Consider the following 25,512-nt stretch of genomic DNA (forward strand, 5'->3'; position numbering starts at 1 on the left):
AATAAAAAACTTTAGCTTAAAGAGCGAGGCGTTGAGGAGGAGACAACCCCTTTCATATGCGGAATAATTTCTGTTCGTTTTGTTTTACTGTCGCTCCTTACTTGCAGTTAAAAAAAAAACTATTTTTTATTTAATTACTTTCTTAAAACGAACAGAGTTTATTACCTTTTAAGTTTATTACCCTGAACGGCAGACAGAACCAAAGACGCAGGACAATCTTTAAAAATTTATTTTTAATGCAAGTAATTATGTAGAAAATAACGCCTTTAACTTCAAAGCCGAACATAAACAATTTAGATCTCATTCATTTCCAGTCAATTCCTTATGAGTGAAGCCAATGTGGTCTTAAAGCTTTTCCTTAAAAGACGATAGTTCGAAAAGAGGAAGGAAATAAGAAGGAAAGACATGTGAATTGACATAACTTAACAATTTATACATTTTGCCAAACCGAAAACTCTATTCATCTAGAACCATGGAGCATAGATATATTAAATTCTACAAAGATGGCCAAGTAGGCGATGATCTATGGGAAGTTGGATACCTGGATAACATAGTTTCATAAACAAGGTTTCTTATTCTTGGCAGTTCAAGCGCAACAATGATATCACAGGTTACCATGAAACGTAGTAGATGTCAGGATTAGTAACACTCCGCCAACTTAGAAAAATTATTGTCATGGAAAGAGAATTAAAATCACGGCTATTGTTACATGCAACCGTTTCCAGTAAGGCGCACATGGAGCTTCGTTTTTCTGTATAATCATTATTTCCAAAACCCTTCAGCTACGAAATTCTTCAGAAAAACTTCAGCTTCGTTTTTCTGTATTATCATTATTTCCAAAACACTTCAGCTACGAAATCCCAGTTAAGCCTGTTATTTACAAACTGCATCTTACACCAGTGGAATTCAGGATTACTCGTACAGACAACCCTTTTGGCGCTCAAATGAGTTCATAAATTTCACTACATGTCTAAACTTGGCATAATACACTCTGTTAGTCACAATTTTATTGGAACAAAGACAAGGAAAACGCTAAAAATTCTTGTTTCTTAACAACAAAAATTCATTCAACCTGCAGAGAAATTGGTAAGTCTCTTTTTACTTGAGCGAAATCGCACGGATTCCCGCCAATTTTCAAAATCTTTAACTTCTGTACACAAAATTTGTTTACATTTTTTATATAATTGTGGGACAAATCTAAATCTTCTAGCTGATCACTGACATCGCACAGTTGTTTAATGTGGTTTCTACTAAGATTAAGCTTTTTGGTACATGCTAAATATTTGACAAATTTCATATCTGTAAGCTGATTCCCACTCAAATCAATTTCTTGGATAAACGCTAAATAGGAGACATGATGGATACAGGTGAGTGCCCGATCTGAGCAAGAGAATGAATGGCCATACTGATTCCTTGATATTACTTCTTCAATCATAACTATTGAATCTGAAAAATTAAAAATTAATCACAAAGACCAAACAAACATGAATTCTCAACAGAACCTTTTTTTTAATCTACTTAGATTAAAATACGAACTTTTACTCTCAGTCTGAAAAAGCCAATTGTTCAGTTTTGAGTTTTAGCGCCAAGCGCTTGATAAAACCAAATCTGTAAAGCAAAACGTCTGTAGTTTTGTCAAAGAAATACCAAAGAGATTAGTCACACTGATTAAGCATCATCTTCATGTTGACACCTTTTTTAAACATTTTTCGATTTTTATTTTTCTTTTATGCGAGTGCTATTCAGCGGTAGCTCAAGTTTTTAAAAACAAATGAAACACAGTGAAAACAAAAATAAAACTCAGTAAGAAAAAATACTTTTTAAGACAGACATGAAAGCCTACTTCTTCATTACAATTCAAAATAGTCACTGTTGAAATCGAGACGCTTATCGCATTGGTACAACAACTTATTCATAATATGTTCAAGAGATGTTGCCACATGACACTTCAGCCATTGCATGTTGGTTGGTAAAGAAGCAAAACTTCTGGCAGTTTCTTTGTGAGTAAACACGTTTGAGACTACACTGGGTATGCATGCCGTACATCGAAAAACGAAGAGAAAGAAGATAAAAAAAGTAAGAAATCCAATAAGGACGATTTTCAATCAGCGGAAAAAAGCCTGAAAAACAAATACGGTATTTCGGCAAGGACTTTCACTTAGACTTCCATACAGTCAATAGTGAATGGTTTATCGCAAACTTTGAGGGAGACAATTGAAATTTAAAAATAGCTACATCATAATCTCGCTTTAAGGAGAAATATTGGGGATATTTTTACAAATTTTTATCATATTTTTATGATAATTTAATAAAAAGTAATTTACCTTACACTCTGTCGCATTTTAAAACAAGATCAAATATCCCCCTTACGACAAACCAGATGAGTAGACATGCTGTAGCAGCCAGTAGGGACAGAATCCTTGCAAAATCTAATCTTTGAATCGTCTTTCTTTTTTTTTTTGGTTTGTTTTACTTGAGTCACTAATTAGGTTCAATGACGTTTACTTAAAAATTCAGTTCTTTTTCTTTTATGTTCACCTTTTTCCTTCTTTTTTTGGAACATTGAGGACGGCTTAGCGGAGGCAAATTCCCAAACATCAACTTTGTCTTTTGGTTTTTGTCACCGACTGAAAACCTTACTCGTTTCATTTCTTTTTTTTTTCGAGACCTAAAAACATATTCTTTGCGACTGAGGTTATCCTATCTGAGAAAGAATTTAACCATGACCCATGATAGCTATCCTATATTCTATATTTATCCAATAGCACCATTCATAGAGTTGGTGTAAGAATTCTCAAAAAAAAGTAAAGCATGTTCTGCAACCTACATTTCTCATTGGGAAAGAGGAAGTACCTGACAGACCTGGGGGGAAGTAGTAACCATTTCTATCCTTTTATTGGCCCTGTATACAGACATGGTTATACTCATACTAAATTAATATCACTATCATACACTCTCATACACTCATACTCAAAAACTCCATTACAACTTAAAGCCAACTTAGTGGCTTAGTCATATTTAATATTAGTATTTGAACTAAGCAGTAATCTTCTATAGTCTGAGATCAATATTAGTATTGAAAGGGAAAATCTAGAGATAGAGGGTTTGAGTTGCAACACCTATAGTAATGATGAGATCCTTTCTTTGATGTAAAATATAAAACAAAATCTCAAGGGCGCCAAAACTGGAGTTTTTATCTCTAGATGCTAATTAATTTAAAAATCATACGAATCATAAGCAACTGCAATTTTGTCTTCCCCTTGCTCCAGTGCAAAGAGCAGAGTACGCTTATCACATAAATTGTGTTGCGAGAGCAACACCTTGGTTTTGTCCGTTTTTTTGTGTTTTTTTTCCTATGCCGTCGATCTCAGCTTATTCCTGGAAACTGGTAAGGGTCTAACCTGTGCGGTTTTTACGGAAAATGTGGACTTCAGGCCGGATTGATGAATATGACATTACATTTTGGAAAGCTCCGCAGAACTCTTGCCTGGGGCCAAAAAGGATGGTTTTTGCTTGACCACGAGCCATAGCCTATGGTGTGCGAAGTAAAGTGGAGTTATGAAGCCTATGTCAGAGAGGAGTATCTGAAGTTGTGCAGCCAAGCTTTCGTTTCATCAAACCATGTTTCTGCTTTCGAGTGGAAAGCTCTGTTCTAGCAGGTAAGCAGGCAGGGACCACTTTCAAATTGAAGACGGACTAAAATCTATAAGTGTTAAATATATGCAGCAGTTACCCGGCCCCTCAGCCAATATAACTTCTTTGAGTGGTAAATAGAAAAATTTACAGAAGCCAGAATGTGGCATTATCCCACGGTCCGAAAATGCTGCCATCTATTGTTTCTACCCATTTCTGTTCGTGGTTTCAGGTGAGCTTATCATTCGGTTTACCAGACTTGGGATTGCGGTAGAGAAATGGTACCAGATGTTCCAAATAAACTTTAAAAGTTCTCTCATTGCTAAAGAAATTGGAGCTTATCCTTTGCTCCTTTCTAAGTGGTTACGTTTGAAAGTTGGCCTACGGCAAAAAAATCAACTTTTGAACTAAGACAGATATAATTTTTTCGATGGCAATCAATAGCTCTTGATGAGCTGATCAAAATATATGACATTCATTTTTTGGTACAAAAATTCCTTCATGAGGTATACCAGTTTGAAAGTTTCAAGGGGTTGACAACTTCAGTAGTAAGGTACACACTGAAACGAAATCTAGGCCGATAAAAATTGTGAGACATATAGAGGACTTGTCAGCAACAGTCGGCTGTTAGGTAACAATCACCTTCGGCAATGACGGGTTAGCAACTTTTGCTAGTTGGTGTATCTATCATTTGTTTCCAGTGTATTTGATGGTAAAACCAATTTGGTTCCAGCGGTAAGACATGTAGGGAACTTGTAAGTAATAATCTCTAGTTAGGCTACAGTCAACTTCAGCAATGAGGGGTTTGCAACTGTGCTAGCCATTTGTTTGTTTTTGTACCCATTTGTTTGTTTCTGGTGTACCCATTTGTTTGTTTCCGGTGAACTTGATGCCAATCGCGGGGGAGGGACTTATTAGTAAGAATCCATTCACTTTGAGCGAAAACGGCTGTTAGCTCATAATCATCTTTAGCAATGAGGGGTTTGCCACTTTTGCTAGTTGGTGTACCCATTATTTGTTTCCGGTGTATTTGATGGTTAAACCAATTCGGTTCCAGTGGTAAAACATGTAGGGGACCCGTAATTAATAATCGGCTGTTGGCCTACAATCATATTCAGCGATGAGGGGTTTGTAACTTTTGCTAATTGGTGTACCCATTTATTTGTTTCCGGTGAACTTGATGTTTATCACGGGAGAGGGACTTGTAAGTAAGAATCGGTTCGCTTTGGGCTAGAAATTTGTGCAAATTGCTGCACATTGTATTCGATCTCTTTAAATCTGTCAGAATTAAGTGTTTACGCAACGGGTACAAACGATAACGTAAAACAATGAGGTAGTTTCGTAATAATTAGTGTCACCTATGGTATTTTAATCCTGAAAAGTTACGGATAGCTTTATAATACCAACTGGATTATATAAGATATTGTTTCAAGTTTTCATCGGTCATGATGTCTACGATTGAAAGAGATAAAATTCAACTGGCTGCAAAGTCAATTTAGTCCCTTCTTTCGATATTATTTTGTAGTTGTTGTTTTTTTAACACTGAGGAATAGCCTTTGGTCATGTGATAGCTGATTGCGTTCTTGTTTGAAAATACCGTTTTAAAAAATTCGATAGGCTGACAACTTCACCATTTAACCGATAGTGAAGAAACAAGCACAAACGAGAATGTAACACAGTGAGATAGTTTCGTAATAATTAATAGAATGTCATCTATGGTATTTTGATCCTGAAAAGTTAGGGATAGCTTTATAATACCAACTAGATTATATAATATATTGTTCCGAGTTTTCATCCGTCTCGAGGTCTACGATTGAACAGGATAAAGTTTAACTGGCTGCGAAGTCAATTTAGTCCCTTCTTTCGATATTATTGTGTTGTTGTTTTTTCAGTGCTGAGAAATAGCCTTTGATCATGTGATTACTGATCGATAGCAAAGAAACAAAATCAAAGCGTTGCTCTCGCAACACTTTAGTCGGCGAAGCCGGACAAAGGTTGCCGCAACACTTCACGTTGCCCGGGCAACGTAGGTCTAATTTTAATCAAGATGGTAAAGTTTTACCTCTTTAAAGAGGCAATAATAGTCGATGCTAGCCGAACGTTCTAGTGACTACATAAACATAGGAAATATACATTTTGTAGATGGCACCTAAGAAAAAAAGATTCGGTAACGGACGAGATATTTGACTCTTAAAATATGGCCCTGAGGGTCCTACATAAAAATATTAGTGAAAAGAAAGAATTTTTGAAGGTTTTTAAAACTTCTGGGTGTACGGATAGGTTTGAAATTAACGTTAAGGAGACGACAACTAGGTTTAAATGAGGGTGAAGAGGTGATGTTAGGCAGCGAGAAAATCGACCAAGTAGATACCTTTACTTACCTGGGAAGGATCATTGGTGAATGTTAATTAAAACGTGAAAAGCAAAATGGCCAGAGCGCAGGTTTTTTTAGCAGTTGACAAAAGTTTGAAAGAATAGGAAGATAAGTCAGGAAACTAAGATTGAGATATCGGCAGTCACGGTTCTAACAGTGGTAGATTGTGGCTTAGAAACGTGAGCACTTCCAAAGGCTGACGACGATTTGCTGACGATCCACCTCATAGATATACAGTTTTTACAAGACAAAAGTATTACTAGACACCTTTTACAAGAAATATATCCAACTCAAAACAGACATCAGACTCCCTTCAATTCCTAGCTCTGATTGCCAAATCGAGTCAGAGTTTTCAATCCACCAGATACATACCCCTTCAATGGGAGCCAGCATTTTCACACCCGGGAAAATCACCATGGACCCCCCCCCCCCCGCATAAAATTTCCCCCAAAAAATTCCCGGACACACAAAATTGACCAGCCACAGAGAGATTGCAAAAACGGTACCTTAAGATACCGATCAGGTGTCTTAAGAGGTAACAAAAGAACCTGATATCAAAAACAGATTTAGGAAAGGGGCTGGTTAGTCTCCAATTACTTTCGACTTATAAAGAAGAACTAGAACTCTCAATTTTATATCGAATGAGCATTCTACGAAGTTTCTACGGCCACAAGGGGGAGGTTGGGGCTGAAAAAGAAGCAGCCCCCTCCCATACGGAATAATTTCTGCTAGTTTTGGCGTTTTACTATCATATTAACAGGGCATAACATAAATATTCCCAGAAATTAAGAGAAATTAAATATCAATTCCTCATTCGACCTCCAACCCTTCTTTAGAAATAGTTGTGTATTTATCTGAAGGCTCAAAGAGAGTTAGGATGTTTTGGAATCAAAATACACACTTTGAGGCATCTGCTCCCCTGCAAATTGTATACGACCACCCTTCCCATAAAAGTGTTATACCTTTACCATGTGAAACTTGTACATCTTACGGACCTTGCCCCAGGGCCTGGAGGGAGTGATTTTCAAATCAAGATGCATAGTTCTTTGACCTTTGGACTATTTTGGAAAAAAAATGGCTATCTTGAAATTTTGATCGGATACGGTTGGGGAAAATGGGGGGAAATTTTCCAGGGGGAATTTTCCAAGAGGAATTTTCTAGAAACAATTTTCCGGAGGAGGTGGGGGGGCAAACACATAGGATAAAGGATAAAGATCCTCCAGAGCCATTGCTGGCGCATAGGGCGTCGAATCGACGTTTCAGTTGCTGGGCGTTTTTTTTTACAGGGACATGTAGCAAGCTTGTCGCAAACACAAAGACCCATCTTAAATGTTGACCTGTCGGATTATTCCTTCGTTATTTAAAAAAGGACACAAAAATTTAGTTCTCTGGTATTATAATATCTTGTTTTTCTTTTCTTTTTTTTAGTAATGCACTTGCACACAAGCTATCAGCTTCTATTACAGAAGTAAGACTCACTGGTGACAGAGAGAAAAGACAGTACTGACATACTTACTTAGATCATTGTAAAAATGAGCTCTAGAACTGTCAATTTCCTTCAGCTTTTCAATAATCAGTAACAAATCCTCTTTTACTTCATGGTAAAGGCAGCGTAAAACATGGAAAGTAGTCAGCAATACCCCTGCAATGAATCAAATCAATAATTGTGGTCAATCTTAAGCAGTCCCAAACAAAGGGGTGGGGATGAATGTACTATTGAAGAGACCCCGGAGAGCTGTACAAAACAAATTAAGCGTTTATAGAAATACCGATATTTGGCTTTATACAAAACTTCTTAAACATCTTGTTGCATTAATCTTTCAGCATCCCTCCATGCAACAAGATAAAAATATCCCTGTCCAGACTTGCACCGGTAACTTCAAGCCGCAAGCACAAACTCTTTCTATTGAGGCAATGAAAGAAAAATACTAGTGATCCAGTAGAAGATTCAAGAATTAAGTTGCCAATATCTTCAGAAAAAAAAAACATTTCACCACTTAAAGAGCTTTCTGAAGAAAATTTTTTATTGGGATATGAAAAGTTCCTTAACTCAGTTTATTTCTTGTTCAAGTTTTTACTTTGTACTTCATTATGTTCAGAATTCCTGATTTTTCTTCTAAGGTTGGAACAAAAAGTTTAATTACGGACAAAAGCAAATACTTTACACTTAGTCGGAATAAATGCAGATTCGCAAAACAAAATCATTTACTTGCATTTACTACGTACTTTTTCCTGATAATAAATCTACTTTCTCATTTTTCCCAATTAGTCCGTAAGCCAATTACTGGATGACAGATATTGATTCAATTGTGTATATTTTCTTTTTCCATCTCGATGTTTATTTACCAGATAGATAGAAGGATAGATAGATAGAAAGATTTATTCACACGAAAAGTCCAATTTGGGCCATGGTGACATACACAAAAACAAGTGTAAAAAATACAGCAACAAACATAGACTGAAAAGACATTAAACTAATTATTTAAGAAAACATCACGATACCCCATACCTACCCGGACGAACTTTCCAATATTATTTATAGTTAAGTAACGCCTACTTCTCAAAATTTCCGAAATCCAATCTCTCCCCCCAACCTCCTTACCAAATATTTCCAAGCGCAAATCCCTCAACTCCCTGCAATTCCCTAAAAAATGTTGCAAAGACTCATCCATCTCTCCACACATAGGGCAACTGTAAGGACCATCCCTCAATCTATTTCTCCCTAAATATTTCCAACGTTCTCCAAGAGGCATAAAATTTCCCTTTCAATACATGACCCATTTCAAATCATCCAGAGCCAATCACATTTTTAGATACATTTCTTGGCCTCAGTTCTCCTTGACCTCCGCATACATCCCAAGGGACGACGAGGTAGCCTTCTCAGCTTGCCAAACCTGAACTTCCTGAGATTCTAGCCTACTAGCAACTAACCTAGATACAGTCCCTACCATCTCTCCTATCCCCTTTCCCTCATTCCAGCAATTACCTAGCCCTACACGGTCTAATACATTCTTCACCTGAGTTGGCCACGAATCCTTCCTCCTATCTTGAAGCATCATTAAAAATGCTTGTTTGACTAGCCGATTATCTTCTATCGATGATACCCTTTCCCAATATTTAACCATACTAATTAACCTATTCTGTTTCATACACTTTATTCCTATATCCCCTCTTAGTACTAACCCAATAAACTTATTATCAAGGCCTAACATACGCTTAAGAAACCTCAACTGCATTCTCCCAAAATTCAACCCCTTATTAAACCCCCAAAGCTCCGCCCCGAAATGTAAAGCCGATCTAACCCTAGCATTAAAAACATACCTTAGCAGTCCTACATCCCTAATTTCCTTGATACTACTTTTACTTAACAATCCTAGTAGTCTATTTTCTTTACTTTCTACTATCTTGAGATGTTTCTTCCATTTTCCATCTGACGAAAGCCTACAACCAAAGTACTGAAATTCATCTACATAGTCTAGGGTCCTACCTTCATACGTAAACTGACACTGCGAATCTATCTGTTCTCCACTTTTCCTAAAGACCATTACCACCGACTTCTTTATGTTTAACACTAGTTTCTTATTCCTAATGAAAGAAGATGCTAGATCTAGAAATTGTTGTAAATGTTCCTTACTTTTCGCTACTAATGCTATGTCATCCGCAAAAAGTAATGCCATAACGCTTGCACTTGAAAGCTTAATTTTTGGGGCACCTCTGTCTATCAAATTTTCTTCAAAATCATTAATATACAATGAAAATAGCCTTGGAGAAATTGTACATCCCTGCTTAACACCAAGTCTACTCCTAATAACCCTAGAGAAATCCTTGCCTACTCGTACTACAATCTTAACTGTATTATACATAGATGCTATAATCTTAACAAATGCGCTTGGTAGCCCTAACAACGAGTGTTAACAACGACTCTATCCTTAAACTTCTATCCACTCCATCAAACGCCCTTTTAAATCCAAAAATGCAACAAATAGCCTGCCCTCTTTTCTCCTAACCAGTTTCCTAATAATCGCCAATAAAATAAAAATCTGATCTATATGACTATAGCCTTTTCTGAAACCTGCCTGCGAAGCTGATAAAATTCTATTTTGGTCTATCCAATTTTCTATCCTACAACATAATATCTTAGCAAAAACCTTACTAAGCACATTACTTAGGCTTATACCTCTATATTTCCAGTGGTCTAGTCTATCCCCCTTTTCAAATAACGGCAATAGAACAGATGTAGCCCAAGACAAGGGCCATTCAGCACTGTTCAATATACCGGAAAACATCCCTGCTATAACAGGCAGCAGCCACACCCGTCCCCACTTCCAAAGTGCGGTTGGTATTCCATCTCGACCTGGAGCAGAGCCGCCTCTCATTCCTTTTATTGTCTCCCAAACTTCACTTACTTGGATGGGAGCAATCAAATCATAATCACATTCTTGCATTGGCCTATCAACTACATCACGTAAAGCAGATACCAGATCTACACTTAAACTAGTTCCTCAATGGTCCCTAATCACTTCGTTTTCTCTCTCCTCTAAATATGTAGGCCAAGAATCTACTGCTGGAATACCATAAAATCTCTGTTCCTCCTATAGAATTTTTAACTATACGCCAAAAGGTCCTAATATCTCCTTCCCTATAATCTTTTTTCAGTTGCTCTCCTGTCCTAATTTCATGCTCTTTTTTCTTAATCTTCATCATTTACTAATGCTAACGGCTCCTCTATTTTTCCATCACCTAGTAAAACCAAACATTTCTCTAATTCCTGCCGAACTTCATCACTCGTCATCATACTCTGAAAATTTTTCTCATTCTTTCCTGTTACTTTCAGTGCCTTTCTAATCCCTAAATCCTCAGTTTCTCTGCGTTTTTTCTTCCTATCACTATTAGTCGCTAGTTTCTTAGAACTAACCAACTCAAAAGTAGTCGTACCAGACAAGTGATCTGAACCTACCACTGCCATCACCTCGAAATCCGCACATATATGCCAAAGAAGAATATCCACCAAAATATAATCAATTACACTTGGAGAAGTCCCAGAAAAACAAGTGAAATTTTCCACACCTCCATCCTTTCCAACTCTTCCATTCAAAATAACAAAATTCGCCTTACCACAAAAATCCAAAATTTTACGACCCCAATTATTCTTTCGTCTACTATGGTCCTTAATTACCCTCGAAGGGAGATGGATTACTAAATCATCCCAGACCTCCCAAGCAGCTTCATCCGTACAGGCATGAGGTGACATCAAAACTTCTGGAGTAACCCCAATATAACCATTAAAGTCCCCCGTAAGACAAAACAAGTCAGAAGGAAACTGAATAGAAAATTTACGTTTTTCATACTCTAATATACACCACGCATCCTCCTCGTTGCACGAGCTTGACTCTGGAGGGATACAAATTGCACAAAAAATAATAAACCGTCCATCTTCTTTGACTCTTAACCATATCAAATTACAAGAAACACTCTTCAGCCGTTGGACTTTATGCTGAGACAAAAAATTTTCAGTTACAAAAATTGTGACTCCGCCATAAGTTCGTCCATTCTTATATTTTATACGATGGACACCGAAATACCGAAACCTTTCAAACTGAATTTCTTTTTTCAAACAAATTTCAGATAATGCTATAATATCAAACATACACTGCGATACCAATAGACTACAATTTTCATTTCACTCCATCCTTGAATGTTCCAATGCACTATAATTTCAGAATTTCCTCTCTTTGGAGCGCCCCTTTCGACTTGTGGCGCAGCAACAGACAAGGGTGTTTTACGCACTTCGATTTCATTTTGCGATTTTACAGAATCACTAAATGCGCTACCGAATGATTTCATAGATGTGACACTTGAATTTGATAACTGCGAATCTGCTCTCGGTCTTCCGCCGTCTTTCAACGTTATATTTGAGCCTCCTACAGCCGATACCTGGTGCGCACTAGCAACTCCCCTTCTATATTCACCACCAGGTACTGGGCGCTCCTCTATAGCATCAGTTTCGAAATTGTATATATAACCCTTGTTCTCTACAAACAATTTCATACCACGCAACTTCGCCTCTTTACCCTCTGATTTCGCTGCCTCAAGGGTAAATTTCATTTTCTTTCTCGCAAGTAATTCTCGTGTTGTTTAGTAAGGCGTAATCCAAATTTTTGCCTGTCTAAAATTTTGACCTTATTTCAGAACAAGGTCGCGGCAAAAAGCGCTCGTAAATTTAGCCAAAACGGGGCGGGGGTTTTGATTACATTTAACATGGAAAACGTCTTTTATGTCGCTAAGATGTATCGAGACATTCGGTATAAACTGGTTAAAAGTGGCAACTACATCTTCAAGTAATGTCTGTGCTCGTCTTGACGAATCAAAGTTAAATTACATTTGTTCGTTTTGAATTAGCCTCCATATTACTCATTTTAAGTCGCATCTTCTCCAGTTCAGTTTTCAGAGAATCCACTTCTAGCAGCGTATTTATATTTTCTGCCTTAACTTCAGCGATCGCTCCCTCCAACTTAATTGATAACTGGGCGAGCCCCCCATTTATTCCCGCTATTTCTGATGAAATTGGGTCTATTTTTGCTAACTGACCATTCATTAGGGTGAGCATTGCCATTATTCGATTATTACCAAACTGGCAAACCGCTCATGAAACTTATATATTTAAAACCAGCATTAAAATGCGATTCTTTTGATATAGCTATTGGTATCAAAATTCCATTTTTTAGAGTTTTGGTTACTATTGAGCCGGGTCGCTCCTTACTACAGTTCGTTACCACGAACTGTTTGATTGTTTTCTGTTAATAATGCCGAAAGTTCAATTTATGCAGCGGACAAAAACTTCAGTCAATTCAAGTTATTCAATGAGGTCAAATATTCCACTTGGTTTCAGATACTGAATAAATATTTTTATTATTTTATAAGACGTAAAAATGTTCTCACTATTTCGTAACTACTGAAACAATTCAGTGTATAATTAAATCAGAATAAAAGTCCTTTACCAATAACTGGTTTGAAACTGAGATTAATCCTTTTTAAAAGAATAGATAGATATTAACTGTTCAATGACTGAATCACGACTGACCTAATCTCATGTTGACGGACGTAATCTCGGACTGAAATGTAGCACTACAATCCGGTTAGGAGGCTTCGAAGTTAAACTGGATAAACTGAAGACTTTTGAGATAGAGGCTCCTTTGAGAAAGACCTTTGAGATTGAGATTAGAAGTTAAACGACAAAAACTGAATTTCTTGCTTTCCTCTAATTCTGTGAGATCAATAAACAGCTTTAAGGTGCTGTGATATGATATGAAAAGTACATTCAGTATCCCAGTAAAAGAGTAAAAGGTGATGACAATAAGCAAACATAAATCCGGGTAGATTCGGTTCATAATCGGTATAAAAGGAAATAAGATATGTTTAGAGGTCTTGAGCGACTATGGAAATATGCCAACTGATAAAGAAGGAATTAGAAGTAGACTAAAGTATGCACTAAGATATATTGAGTTTCAGCTTTTGGGGTATAAGAAAACATAAAAAACGGTCAAACTCGCTTTAAAACTTGCTTTGAATTTTTTGAACTATTTAGCAAATTTCTTTCCTTCAGCAGAAATATGATTTGATTATTGAGGGAGCGCCTAAGGATATCTTTTATGATGGAAAGGCAGTGTGGCCTTAATCTTTACTTTTAGGATTCATTAATGATTAGAATTTGAGACAGCCATTTTGTTCAGCATAATTGAAAGGTCCAATAATTACACCTCACGGTAAGTCACCTCCCCCCCCCCCAAATAGCCCTCATGGCATGGCAAGGGGCATGGTGTCCAAAAAGGCCAAGAGCACTCAGGTGAAGATTTCACGAAACGTTGAGGGGAGTTTTGAACCAAATCAAAACACACTATGTGCATAGAGATTCTTAAAAAGGGGCTCTCATATATGACTTAGGGTATTAGATTGGAAGTTTTAGGGAATTTTGAGGGGAATCAATTGACCAAACGGCAATAAGTGCACGGTACTACTACTACTATTACTGCTACTACAACTATTTTTTCTATTGCAACTAATACCCAGGTTAAGGATATTAAGATTATACTTTCAGGAAACGTTGTGGGGAATCAAAACACACGTGTGTACATAAAGACTGTAAAACAAGCTTATCAGCAAATTTCTAAGGAATGAGTTAGAGCATTAGGTTGAAACTTCCAGGGTATGATGAAGGGGATTTTCAACTGGCCAAAAGGGAATATGTGCATAATACTGCTGCTTCTAAGCTAATACTTACTGCTTCAACTAATTCAACTATTATTGATACTAATACTACTACTGCTCCTTCTACTTCCTCTACTATGATAGTAAACTACTAAGGCTAAGGGCATGAAGAGAAAAATTTCAGGGAATATTGAGAGGAAAACTGAACTAAATCAAAGCACACTATGTGCATGCAGGTTGTCAAAAGAACATATCTAAGGAATGACTTGGAGGTATTAAGATGGAACTTACAGAGAATGATGAAGTGGGGGTGATCGATTGACCAAGAGGTAATATGTGTAGGTTATTACAACTATCACGTCTATCACGTCTACTACTTTTATTGCTACTACTACTACTAAGGCTAAGGGCACAAAGGTGAAAATTTCAGAAAATGTTAGGGGTAAGGTTAAACTAAATTAATAATAATAAAGTTAAACACCTATGTACATGCAGGCTGTTAAAAGGGCATATCAGCAATATCTTAGGAACTGCTTAGAGTATTCAATCATAACTTCCAGGGCATTATGAGGGAAAGTTAAAACTGAACAAATGGCAATATCTACATCGTACTTCTGCTACTAGTACTACTACTACTACTACCAAGGCTAAGGGTAAGAAGGTGAAAATTTAAGAGAATATTGAGGGAGAGGTTGAACACAATCAAAACACACTGTTTCCATTTGCATTGTGAAAAGGACATATCAAAAAAATCTTAGGAAGGTTAGAGTATTAAATTGAAACTTATAGGGCTTTTTGTGGGGGATGCGAACTAACAAAAATGCAATATTTGAAGGCTACTACTACTACTAATCGTGTTACTACTATTACAACTGCTACAACTACCACTAAAGCTAAGGTAAGGTGAAAATTTCAGGGAATATTAAGAGGATGTTGGAACTAAATCAAAATACACTATGTTGATGTATGTTGTCAAAACGACATATCAGCAGTATTTCCAGAACTAATTAGGGTATCAAAATTAAATTTCCAGCATTAGTTGAGGGAGGTGCTGATAAAAAGGGTATTTTCTTCTTACTGCTTCTAATGCTACAACAACTACTACATATATTGCTACTACTGAAGCTAAGGGTATTGATGTGAAGCTTTCAAGAATTGTTTAGGGGGATGTTGAACTGAATGAAAACCTACTATGTGCATGTAAATTATCAAAAAGGTATAATAGCAACATCTCTTGAACGGCTTAGAGCATTGAGTTAAAATTTCAGGTTACGTTGAGGGAGAATTCGAACTACCCAAAATCCATGATGTGTATGATACTACTACTACTACTACCACTACTAAGGTTACCGTTACTACTAAGGCTGAAGGGATTAAAGCGAAACTTTCAGGGAATGTTTAGGGGAAATGCATACTAAACCTAAACACACTGCGTGCATACAGGTTATCAAACAGGCATACAGTAGTTTTAATGTTGGTCCTTACTTTCAGTTTTAAAAAAAACTTGTTTTTTTATTTAACTTTTGATGGTTTTTCAATTAATGTCGGTAAATCTGGGTAACCCACTCCTCTCACGCAAAATACACCCACCCCATCCCTGTAAAACTCCATCCGGTCAATTCTATCTTCGTTGAAAATCCCCCTCACCCGTAAAAGTTTCTGCGGGCGATTCAACCCTAAAAATTCTCCTTAGCATACTTTCACTTGAAAAAGACTAATTTCTAATCGTTTTCTTGATCACTCCGGAAATCCCTTCTTCGACGGAATTTTTTTCGGAAATCCATACACCCTGACAATAGTCCCTGCATAATTTCCCCGGAAAATGTCCAAATAAAAAATCGAGTTGGCGAAGAGAAAGTAAGACAAATAAAAAGGATTCCGTATAGGAATTCAGTCAAATCCCCTCAGTGTAAATTTCCCGCAGGAAAGTTCACCCACGGAAACTTATCATGGAAAGTTTACCCACGGGAAATACTCCTTTCCCATGGGAAATTATCCCTGTGAAAAATCCCCTCCACAGAAAAGTCCCCCCCCAAAAAATGTCGGTATATTTACCAATAAACATAAACAAACGGTATACTATACTATGCGTGAACAAAAGAGAAATATTATTACTTACGGACCTTTCTCCAGGGGTTTTGGGTGGCCATGTTATCCTCAAGGACATAGTTACTGGGCTGTTTAACAATGCAGAACAAATAGCTATCTCCAAATTTTTATCAGACGATTTTGAGGGAAAAAGGGGGTGAGAGGTGGGCTAGTTGCCCTCCAATCTCTTTGGTCACTTAAAAGGGCACTTGAACTTTTCATTTCCGTTCAAATGGGCCCATTCCCGATATTATAGGACTATTGTTTAAATGCGATTTCCCCTGTGGAAAAGAAAAACAACAACAAACTAACATGCATTCGTGATCTTTCTTCTGGCAAAAAAAAAAATACCAGACTCCACTTTTTTTCAGGTGGGAGCTTGAAACTTCTACTATAGGGTTTTTGGATACGTTGAATCTGATGGTGTTATTTTCATTGTTATTCCTAGACTTTTAGGGGGCTGCTTCTCCCCCTTTTCAAAAACCAGGCACATTTTCTCAGGATCGCAGCTTTTAATGGGTAACACTAAACTGAATGAAACATATATATTTGGAATCAGCATAAAAGCCCGATTCTTCTGATGCATCTATTGATATGAAAATTTTTAGAGTTTCGATTACTATTGAGCCACGTCACTCTTTACGCACAGTTCGTTGCCACGAACTATTCGATTATTGCCACAAACTGACGGTGATGTGACTATCACAACTCTAATTTTTAAAACAACAAAAAACTTTAGCGTAAAGAGCGAGGCGTTGAGGAGGGGACAACCTCTTTTATATACGGAATAGTTTCTGTTCATTTTAAGTTTTAATGTAGCTTCTTATTAGCAGTTAAACAAAATTAGTTTTTTATTTAATTTCTGAACGTTTTTGAATTAATGCATGTTCTGATTTTGGCTCATCGCACATGAATAATTAAAATGAAATTTGCATATTAATTTTTTTTTACTAAATGGCTTTCTCATAGTTTGGATGGGATGCTTTTGATAAAAATGGGTGGGGGAAGAGGCTTAGTTTCCCTCCAATTTTTGTTTACTTAAGAAGGCAGCTAGAACATTTTATTTTTTACCAACGTTTTATTAGTAATAAATATATGATAACTTACGAATTAACTTACGCAACGAACTTCTATATTTGTATATTTTTGTTACGTATATAAAGGGCTCGCCCCCTCATCAATACCTCGCTCATTACATTAAAGCTTGAATTTTGTCCCAATTCTTTAAGAATGACCCCTGAATCACAAAGGCCGTAAAATAAATAGTTGAAATTACTAAAAATACTTTAGCGTCAAAAGCGAGGTATTAAGGATTAGACGAACCCCCTTATATACGTAATAATTTCTGTTCGTTTTAAGTTTTAATACTGCTCCTTATTTTCAGTTGTAAAAACTTTTTTTATTTATTTTCTGACTGTTTTTTTTTTCAAAATAATGATAGAAAATCCTGCGTCCCCTTCATGGAAATTCTCTTCCTTCATGATAAATTTCTCCGTGGAAAAATCCTCCCACGTAATCCACTCCCCGACCCCCCCCCCCACCCAACGTGAAAAAGTCCCCTTGAAAACATCTGTACATTTCCCAATAACCATTACTATATGTAAACAATGGTCAAAGTTTGTAACTTGCAGCCCCTCCCCCGGGGACTGTGGGGGATTAAGTCGTCCCCCAAGACATTAAGTTTTTTGACTATGCTGAACAAAATGGCTATCTCAACATTTTGATCCGGTGACTTTGGGAAAAACTGAGTGTAGGAGGGAGCCTAGATGCCCTTCAATTTTTTGATCAATTGTAAAGAGGACTAGAACTTTTAATTTCCGTTAGAATGAACCCTCTCGCGATATTATAGGACCACCGGGTCGATACGATCACCCCTTGGGAAAAACAAAAACAAATAAACACACATCCGTGATCTGTCTTCTGGCGAAAAATACAAAATTCCACATTTTTGTAAATAGGAGGTTAAAACTTCTACATTAGGTTTCTCTGATACGCTGAATTTAGGGTTGTTTCCCCCTATTTTCTAAAATAAGGCAAATTTTCTCAGCCTCTTAAATTTTGATGGGCAAAACTAAAATTAATGAAACTTACATATTCTAAATCAGCGTAAAAATAAGATTCTTTTGATGTATCTATTGGTTTCAAAATTGCATTTTTAGAGTTTCGGTTACTATTGAGCCGGGTGGCTCCTTACTACAGTTCGTTACCACGAACTGTTTGATTGCTGCTGCCTTGCATGGTGCCTGCTCCTGTGAAAGAGATCTAAATTGACGCATTCGTGTTTGATTCATGCATCAGATGCTTGCTACAAGTGTCGCATTCGATCTTTATAGCCAGATATCATTCTGAAATTAGATTATTATTATTCCGTCGGGTGTTGGTGCTTAGAATGAGTGTGATGAATGTTGAGTTGTTGGCATTGGTCCTGTCCTTAATTAACGGTTAGGACGTTTACCCCAAAGTTAGGGAAAAACTACGATATCTTTTCTAGTACGAAAGCTCATATATATATATATATATATATATATATATATATATATATATATATATATATATATATATATATATATATATATATATATAATTATATAGTTATATAGTCGTACAACTGTATAGTTATGTAACTATATATAGTTATAAGTTATAGTTATGTATAAGCGATAATTAAGTTATAACTATAGCTTATACATAACTATAACTTATAACTATATTACTAAAACTTATAACTATATATAGTTATATAACTATATACAGTTATATAACTATAATTTAGGACTTATAACTAATGACCTTATATATATGAGCTGAAAACTATATAAATGATATAGTTATATATATATATATATATATATATATATATATATATATATATATATATATATATATATATATATATATATATATATATATATATATATATATATATACTTCTCCGATTTTCAAAATACTAAACTTGATTAGAATTCAGCATTTAAAAGAGCTTTTTTCTGGCACAGGACAACACTGGCTTTTGGGTTTGACTTAAATATGTGCTGAGTTAGACTCTGGCCCTTTGACACATCTAAAAGACAGTTTTGTATAATAAGAAATAAAAGTAACAAGGAATAACAAATTAAATGGAAATATAATAAGAACTCACATTTGTTGTCAGGCTCTAGTTTTCTAAGTAATTCAAGCGACTCAAGCTCTTTTTTAAGTGTTACTACATCTACATCAGCTTCTTCTCCGTGGTTAAAACTTTCAGAAGATTTATACCACACGCCTTCTTTTTCCACATTAATCGTTTCAAACTTGGAATTAACGGAAGCTTCAACGATGCATGGTAATTGAAACCCATGTCCTTCGACAGTCTGAAAAAAAAAACTAGAATCAAGCAAGCCTAGTAAAGCGGAAAATCGGAGTATCGGCATCACTTCCCTAATAATAAACATCATAAACATAGTCTGTAGGAACTGACGTTGATACAAAATATTTCTCTATCATGATACCATAGTTTGTTTACACGTTCAGGAATAATACACTAAACAAGGGTAATGGCATATTAAAATAACTTTAAAATGGTAGTAAACTTACCAGTAACAGTGAAAAGTCTTTCATAAAGCCTTTCTTATCTAAAAAAAAGTTAATAACTCCAAAAGGCGCAGAAAAATAAGTCAAAATATTCACGAACATCATGAGCAAAATACAGTCTGTTCAAAATACAGCCAAAAACGTAAAAACCGTAATCGCTACGCAGTAGCGATTACGGTTTGCGGAACCTGTTTACATTCTCAATTTAATGTATAAAACTGCACTGATATTTTTTTACTTAAACGCAAATTTGGAATTGAGTTGTTAAAATAAAACACAAAACTATGGGTGAAGGAAACCCTTGGCTTAGTATCGGAATTCAATGTAATAAGTTGCGTTAGAAATATAAAGGAACATTCTCAACTCAAAATTGTGTTTTCTTGTGATTTCATACAAATAAGTAAAAAAGAACATGGCTGTTAGTAGGATTATAGCTGGCACTTCCCCTTTTTTTTCTTTTAATCAATTGTGGGAAAATGTGAATAGTTTGCAAGCAAAATAACAGATCATGCTCAAAACACTTATCATGCTTGAGTACAAAAATTGTGCTAAAAAAAAATACTGCTGAAGATTACCCGAAAATCAAATACAGTAGTTTACAGAGGTGCACAAGATCCGTCCCTGTAAGGGATTTAGATATATTTATGGGGGATCCATGTTAAAAAAAAGTGTTTCCACGCCAAATATCTTGATTTTATTGCATTTTCACATTTTTTTTTAAGTACTTCTGAGAGACCCATTGGACTCAATGGAATCAAACAAAGCGTAAAGGGTGGATATTACAAATTGGTAGCAAAGGACTGAGAGTATGTCAAGCACAACGAAGAAAACGTCGTTTTTTATGAAAAAATAAACTAAATAAAGAACAAGGTAGAGAAGTCAGAAAAAACAATAGATTACACAATATAAAACATTAAATTAAAAACTAGCATACATTACATCGAACGAAAAAATCAAACATAAATCGAAGATAAATTGGAATGGATACTAAAGTCAAAATTTGAAACAGAAATAAATTACAAAAAATAAGCCTAGCCTTTCTGTTGCCTCCCCCCATCAATATTTCCAATATATTATTGGCATCTTACTGAAAAGACAATGTATTTTGAACAATATCTCCTTTCTTTAACACGAAATTTTATATAGACAAATCTAAATCACAACTTTTTGCATATATTCATTTATCGATTCATTTTTGTAAGTCACGCATAGTTTTTTTGCACATTCAATGAAAAAGGCTAATTGCTTGTCCTGCAAATTAATTTTTTGAATAATTCAAAGCTTGCACAGTTTTGATAAGCAGCCTCTTACAAGCTAGTGTTTTAGATTGTTCATTTCTGAGAACTTTTGCTTAGTACTAGCACTTTAAGCTTAATGGATCGAGCATGAAGTTAGTCAGTTCTTCAACCACATTTCCTTCGTCATGTTGAGTCTCTTCAGAGATGAGCAGAAGTTGGAAGGATTTTCCAAGGTACTTTGGCCAACCATTAGGATGACATGTTTTCTCTCAGGGAAATGCTCTATTGGTCTTCAATTCTGTGTTGCATGCTCTTCCATTTTGGTTCGTCTTTCCAAAGCAGATTTGTAAAATAGAAACAACAGTAGCACCAAGGTATCAATATTTCCGAATAGTACAAATTCTGGACTAGGACTCTTCAGCTTATACAGTGTTGAGTCATTGCATTCTATCCGCTAACTCACCTGTTTAAAAAGTTCAACAAAATCCCAAGCAGTGGACCCTTTATGCACTTCACCTGCTAGATAGTCACTAAGCCTAAGTTTTGCTGACTTCAGGCGACAAATGGTGTTGTGTCCTATTATTGATCTTTTCAAAGTTACTCTGGGATAAATCTTAACTAAAAAGCATGAGAAGCCAAGAGAGCTAATGTTTCTGGTATGATAAAACGTGTCCAAACGGATATATATGGCTTTGAACATAAAATTTCTGTAAGTCGATTGATCCTTATCTTCTCTGCTTGAAACTTTATGTTAGGAATATCCACATTCCGCTAATCAAATGCAAGACAAGTACTTTGAATAGATTACGACTGAGGAGGAGGAGAGTGCGTGACTGTATTGGCCTCAAGTGGCTTGGCGCTGCGGTGAGTTTTTAATAGTAGTAGGAGTAAAAGTCAAATTTACCAACTTCCGGGAGAAAATACGGCTAAGCGATGGCACATTTGTCCCACAATTATAAGTAATTCACACAAAACGAATGAGAGTGGAAGGTATTTACTATACAAAGAATAACGTTAGTATTAACAGCCACCCCGAGAAGTAAAACCTGTCCGATGAGACGGAGGGGCTAAAACACACTAAAATAACCCACGAGTAAATAAGTAATAAATCAACTAATACAAATAGCACATGCTAATCGGCAACAAAAGCCTTACAACAGACTAATTTAAACTTTAGTATTATAAACACACCCCAAGAGTCCATAATTAATTTATTCGATGCTTGCTATCGACTATCTATTCCGTAATTTTAAGAACTATATAGTACTAGCTGTTGGGGTGGAGCTTCGCGCCACCCCAACACCTAGGTGGTGGGGGCGCTACGCGCCCCCCAAGCCCCCCCGCGCGCGTAAGTCGTTACGCGCCATATTAGTTACGCGCCATTGTAGTTGTGTCCCTGTGTCCCACCTGTAAATATAGATATATATATATATATATATATATATATATATATATATATATATATATATATATATATATATATACTAGCTGTTGGGGTGGCGCTTCGCGCCACCCCAAAACCTAGTTGGTGGGGGCGCTTCGCCCCCCCCCCCAAGCCCCCCCGCGCGCGTAAGTCGTTACGCGCCATAATAGTTACGCGCCATTGTAGTTGTGTCCCTATGTCCCACCTGTGAATATAGATATATATATATATATATATATATATATATATATATATATATATATATATATATATATATATATATGGTTTTAACTACGTAAAACTTGCGAATATACAACATTCTTTGCTGTCCCATTGTCTTTGCATATAAATAGATTGTCAGGTTTACCGACTCTTGAACATGCAACATATAATGGTCCATGGGAAAACAATCTGTATTCAGATCTATACCTCATGATTCTAATGATTGCCCTTGAGCTTTGTTGATGGTGATTGCTAATCGACCATTCCCTGTCCCGGTCGTCATTTATATCCCCCTGTTTCCCCCGGTGTCCCCGTTGTAGTTGTGTCCCTGTGTCCCGGTCGTCATTTATATTCCCTGTGTCCCGGTCGTCATTTGTATCCCGGTGTCCCAGTCTGTATATACATTCGTTTTTTAGTTTTGTTTTTCTCCTTTATTTTTTTCCTTTTTTTTTCTTTTTTAGTTTATTTAGATTTTTAGATTTTTTAGTTTTTTTATTAGTTTTTAGTTTTTTTTTCTTTTTAGTTTTTTTGTAGTTTTTACCTTCTTTTTAGTTTTGTTAGTTTTTTTTTTACTTATGTCCTGGTCGTCATTTATACTCCCTGTGTCCTGGTGCTTTGTTGATTGCTAATCGAACATTCCTTTTGTCCTGGTCGCTTTCTCTTTGAGTGTCGTCATTTATTTTTTTCTTTTTTAGTTCTTTTAGTTTTTACCTTTTTTAGTTTTTTAGATGAAAATTTTTTTTAGTTTTTTCCTTTTTTTCTTTTTAGTTTTTTATTGGTTTTTACCTTTATTTTAGCTTATTTTTCAGTTTTTTCCTTTTTTTTAGTTTTTTTTTATTTTTTATTTTTTTTAGTTTTTTACCTTTTTTTAGTTTTTTTAGTTTTTTTAGTTTTTTAGCTTTTTTACTTTTTTTATTAGTTTTTAGTTTTTTTTGTAGTTTTTGCCTTTTTTTAGTTTTTTCAGTTTTTTTTTTTTAGTTTTTTATTGGTTTTTACCTTTATTTTAGCTTATTTTTCAGTTTTTTCCTTTTTTTTAGTTTTTTTTAGTTTTTTTAGTTTTTTACCTTTTTTTAGTTTTTTAGCTTTTTTATTTTTTTTATTAGTTTTTAGTTTTTTTTGTAGTTTTTGCCTTTTTTTAGTTTTTTTAGTTTTTTAGCTTTTTTATTTTTTTGCAGTTTTTACCTTCTTTTTAGTTTTGTTACTTTTTTGATTGCTAATCGAACATTCCTTTTGTCCTGGTCGCTTTCTCTTTGAGTGTCGTCATTTATTTTTTTCTTTTTTAGTTCTTTTAGTTTTTACCTTTTTTAGTTTTTTAGATGAAATTTTTTTTTAGTTTTTTCCTTTTTTTCTTTTTAGTTTTTTATTGGTTTTTACCTTTATTTTAGCTTATTTTTCAGTTTTTTCCTTTTTTTTAGTTTTTTTTTATTTTTTATTTTTTTTAGTTTTTTACCTTTTTTTAGTTTTTTTAGTTTTTTAGCTTTTTTACTTTTTTTATTAGTTTTTAGTTTTTTTATGTAGTTTTTGCCTTTTTTTTAGTTTTTTCAGTTTTTTTTTTAGTTTTTTATTGGTTTTTACCTTTATTTTAGCTTATTTTTCAGTTTTTTCCTTTTTTTTAGTTTTTTTAGTTTTTTACCTTTTTTTAGTTTTTTTAGTTTTTTTAGTTTTTTAGCTTTTTTATTTTTTTTATTAGTTTTTAGTTTTTTTTGTAGTTTTTGCCTTTTTTTAGTTTTTTTTAGTTTTTTAGCTTTTTTATTAGTTTTTAGTTTTTTTTGTAGTTTTTGCCTTTTTTTAGTTTTTTTAGTTTTTTAGCTTTTTTATTTTTTTTATTAGTTTTTAGTTTTTTTTGTAGTTTTTGCCTTTTTTTAGTTTTTTCAGTTTTGACGTCACCTGATCCAGTTTTTTCAGGTGACGTCACCTGATCCATCCACAGACAGACAGACAACTTATTTTTATATATATATATATATATATATATATATATATATATATATATATATATATATATATATATATATATATATATTTATATGTATATGTATATGTATATATATATATATATATATATATATATATATATATATATATATATATATATATATATATATATAATATATATATATATATATATATATATATATATATATATATATATGTATATATATATGTATATGTGTGTGTGTTTTTAACTACGTAAAACTTGCAAATATACAACATTCTTCGCTGTCCCATTGTCTGTGCATATAAATAAATTGTCAGGTTTACCGACTCTTGAACATGCAACATATAATTGTCCATGAGAAAAACAATCCGTATTTAGATCTATACCTCATTATTCTAATGATTGCCCTTGAGCTTTGTTGATGGTGACTGCTAATCGACCATTCCCTGTGTCCCCGTCGTCATTTATATATCCCCCCGGCGTCCCCGTTGTAGTTGTGTCCCTGTGTCCCGGTCGTCATTTATATTCCCGGTGTCCTGATCGTCGTTTGTGTCCCGGTGTCCCAGTCTGTAATTTCTCTTTGAGTGTCCCGGTCGTCATTTATATTCTTTGTGTCCCGGTGTCCCGGTCGTCATTTGTGTCCAGGTGTCCCGGTCTATATATACATTCGTTTTTGAATTGGTCTTTTTTTTAGTTTTTAGTTTTTTACCTTTTTGAGTTATACTTCATGATTCTAATGATTGCCCTTGAGCTTTGTTGATGGTGATTGCTAATCGAACATTCCCTGTGTCCCCGTCGTCATTTATATATCCCCCTGTGC

At 35.1% G+C, this 25,512-nt stretch overlaps 2 protein-coding genes across 4 annotated transcripts in view; both read right to left on the bottom strand.

Moving 5' to 3' along the window:
- Positions 1–838, bottom strand: part of LOC136033828 (uncharacterized) — a 101,257-nt gene extending 100,419 nt beyond the window's left edge. For all 3 annotated transcript variants that reach the window (XM_065714766.1, XM_065714765.1, XM_065714767.1), the window contains exon 1: positions 542–838. The gene's annotated coding sequence lies outside the window, so the exon portion shown is untranslated. The remainder of the gene's footprint in view (positions 1–541) is intronic.
- A 154-nt stretch (positions 839–992) lies between these two features.
- The window catches only part of LOC136033831 (geranylgeranyl transferase type-2 subunit alpha-like), an 81,458-nt gene continuing 56,938 nt past the window's right edge, over positions 993–25,512 (bottom strand). The window contains exons 7-9 of the mRNA XM_065714769.1: positions 19,440–19,650; positions 7,524–7,649; positions 993–1,446 (exon numbers count right to left, since the gene is read on the bottom strand). Coding sequence (XP_065570841.1) covers positions 1,064–1,446; positions 7,524–7,649; positions 19,440–19,650 — 720 coding nt within the window. The 3' untranslated portion in view covers positions 993–1,063. The remainder of the gene's footprint in view (positions 1,447–7,523; positions 7,650–19,439; positions 19,651–25,512) is intronic.

Source organism: Artemia franciscana, chromosome 12, assembly GCF_032884065.1.
Source record: "Artemia franciscana chromosome 12, ASM3288406v1, whole genome shotgun sequence".
Lineage (NCBI taxonomy): Eukaryota > Metazoa > Arthropoda > Branchiopoda > Anostraca > Artemiidae > Artemia > Artemia franciscana.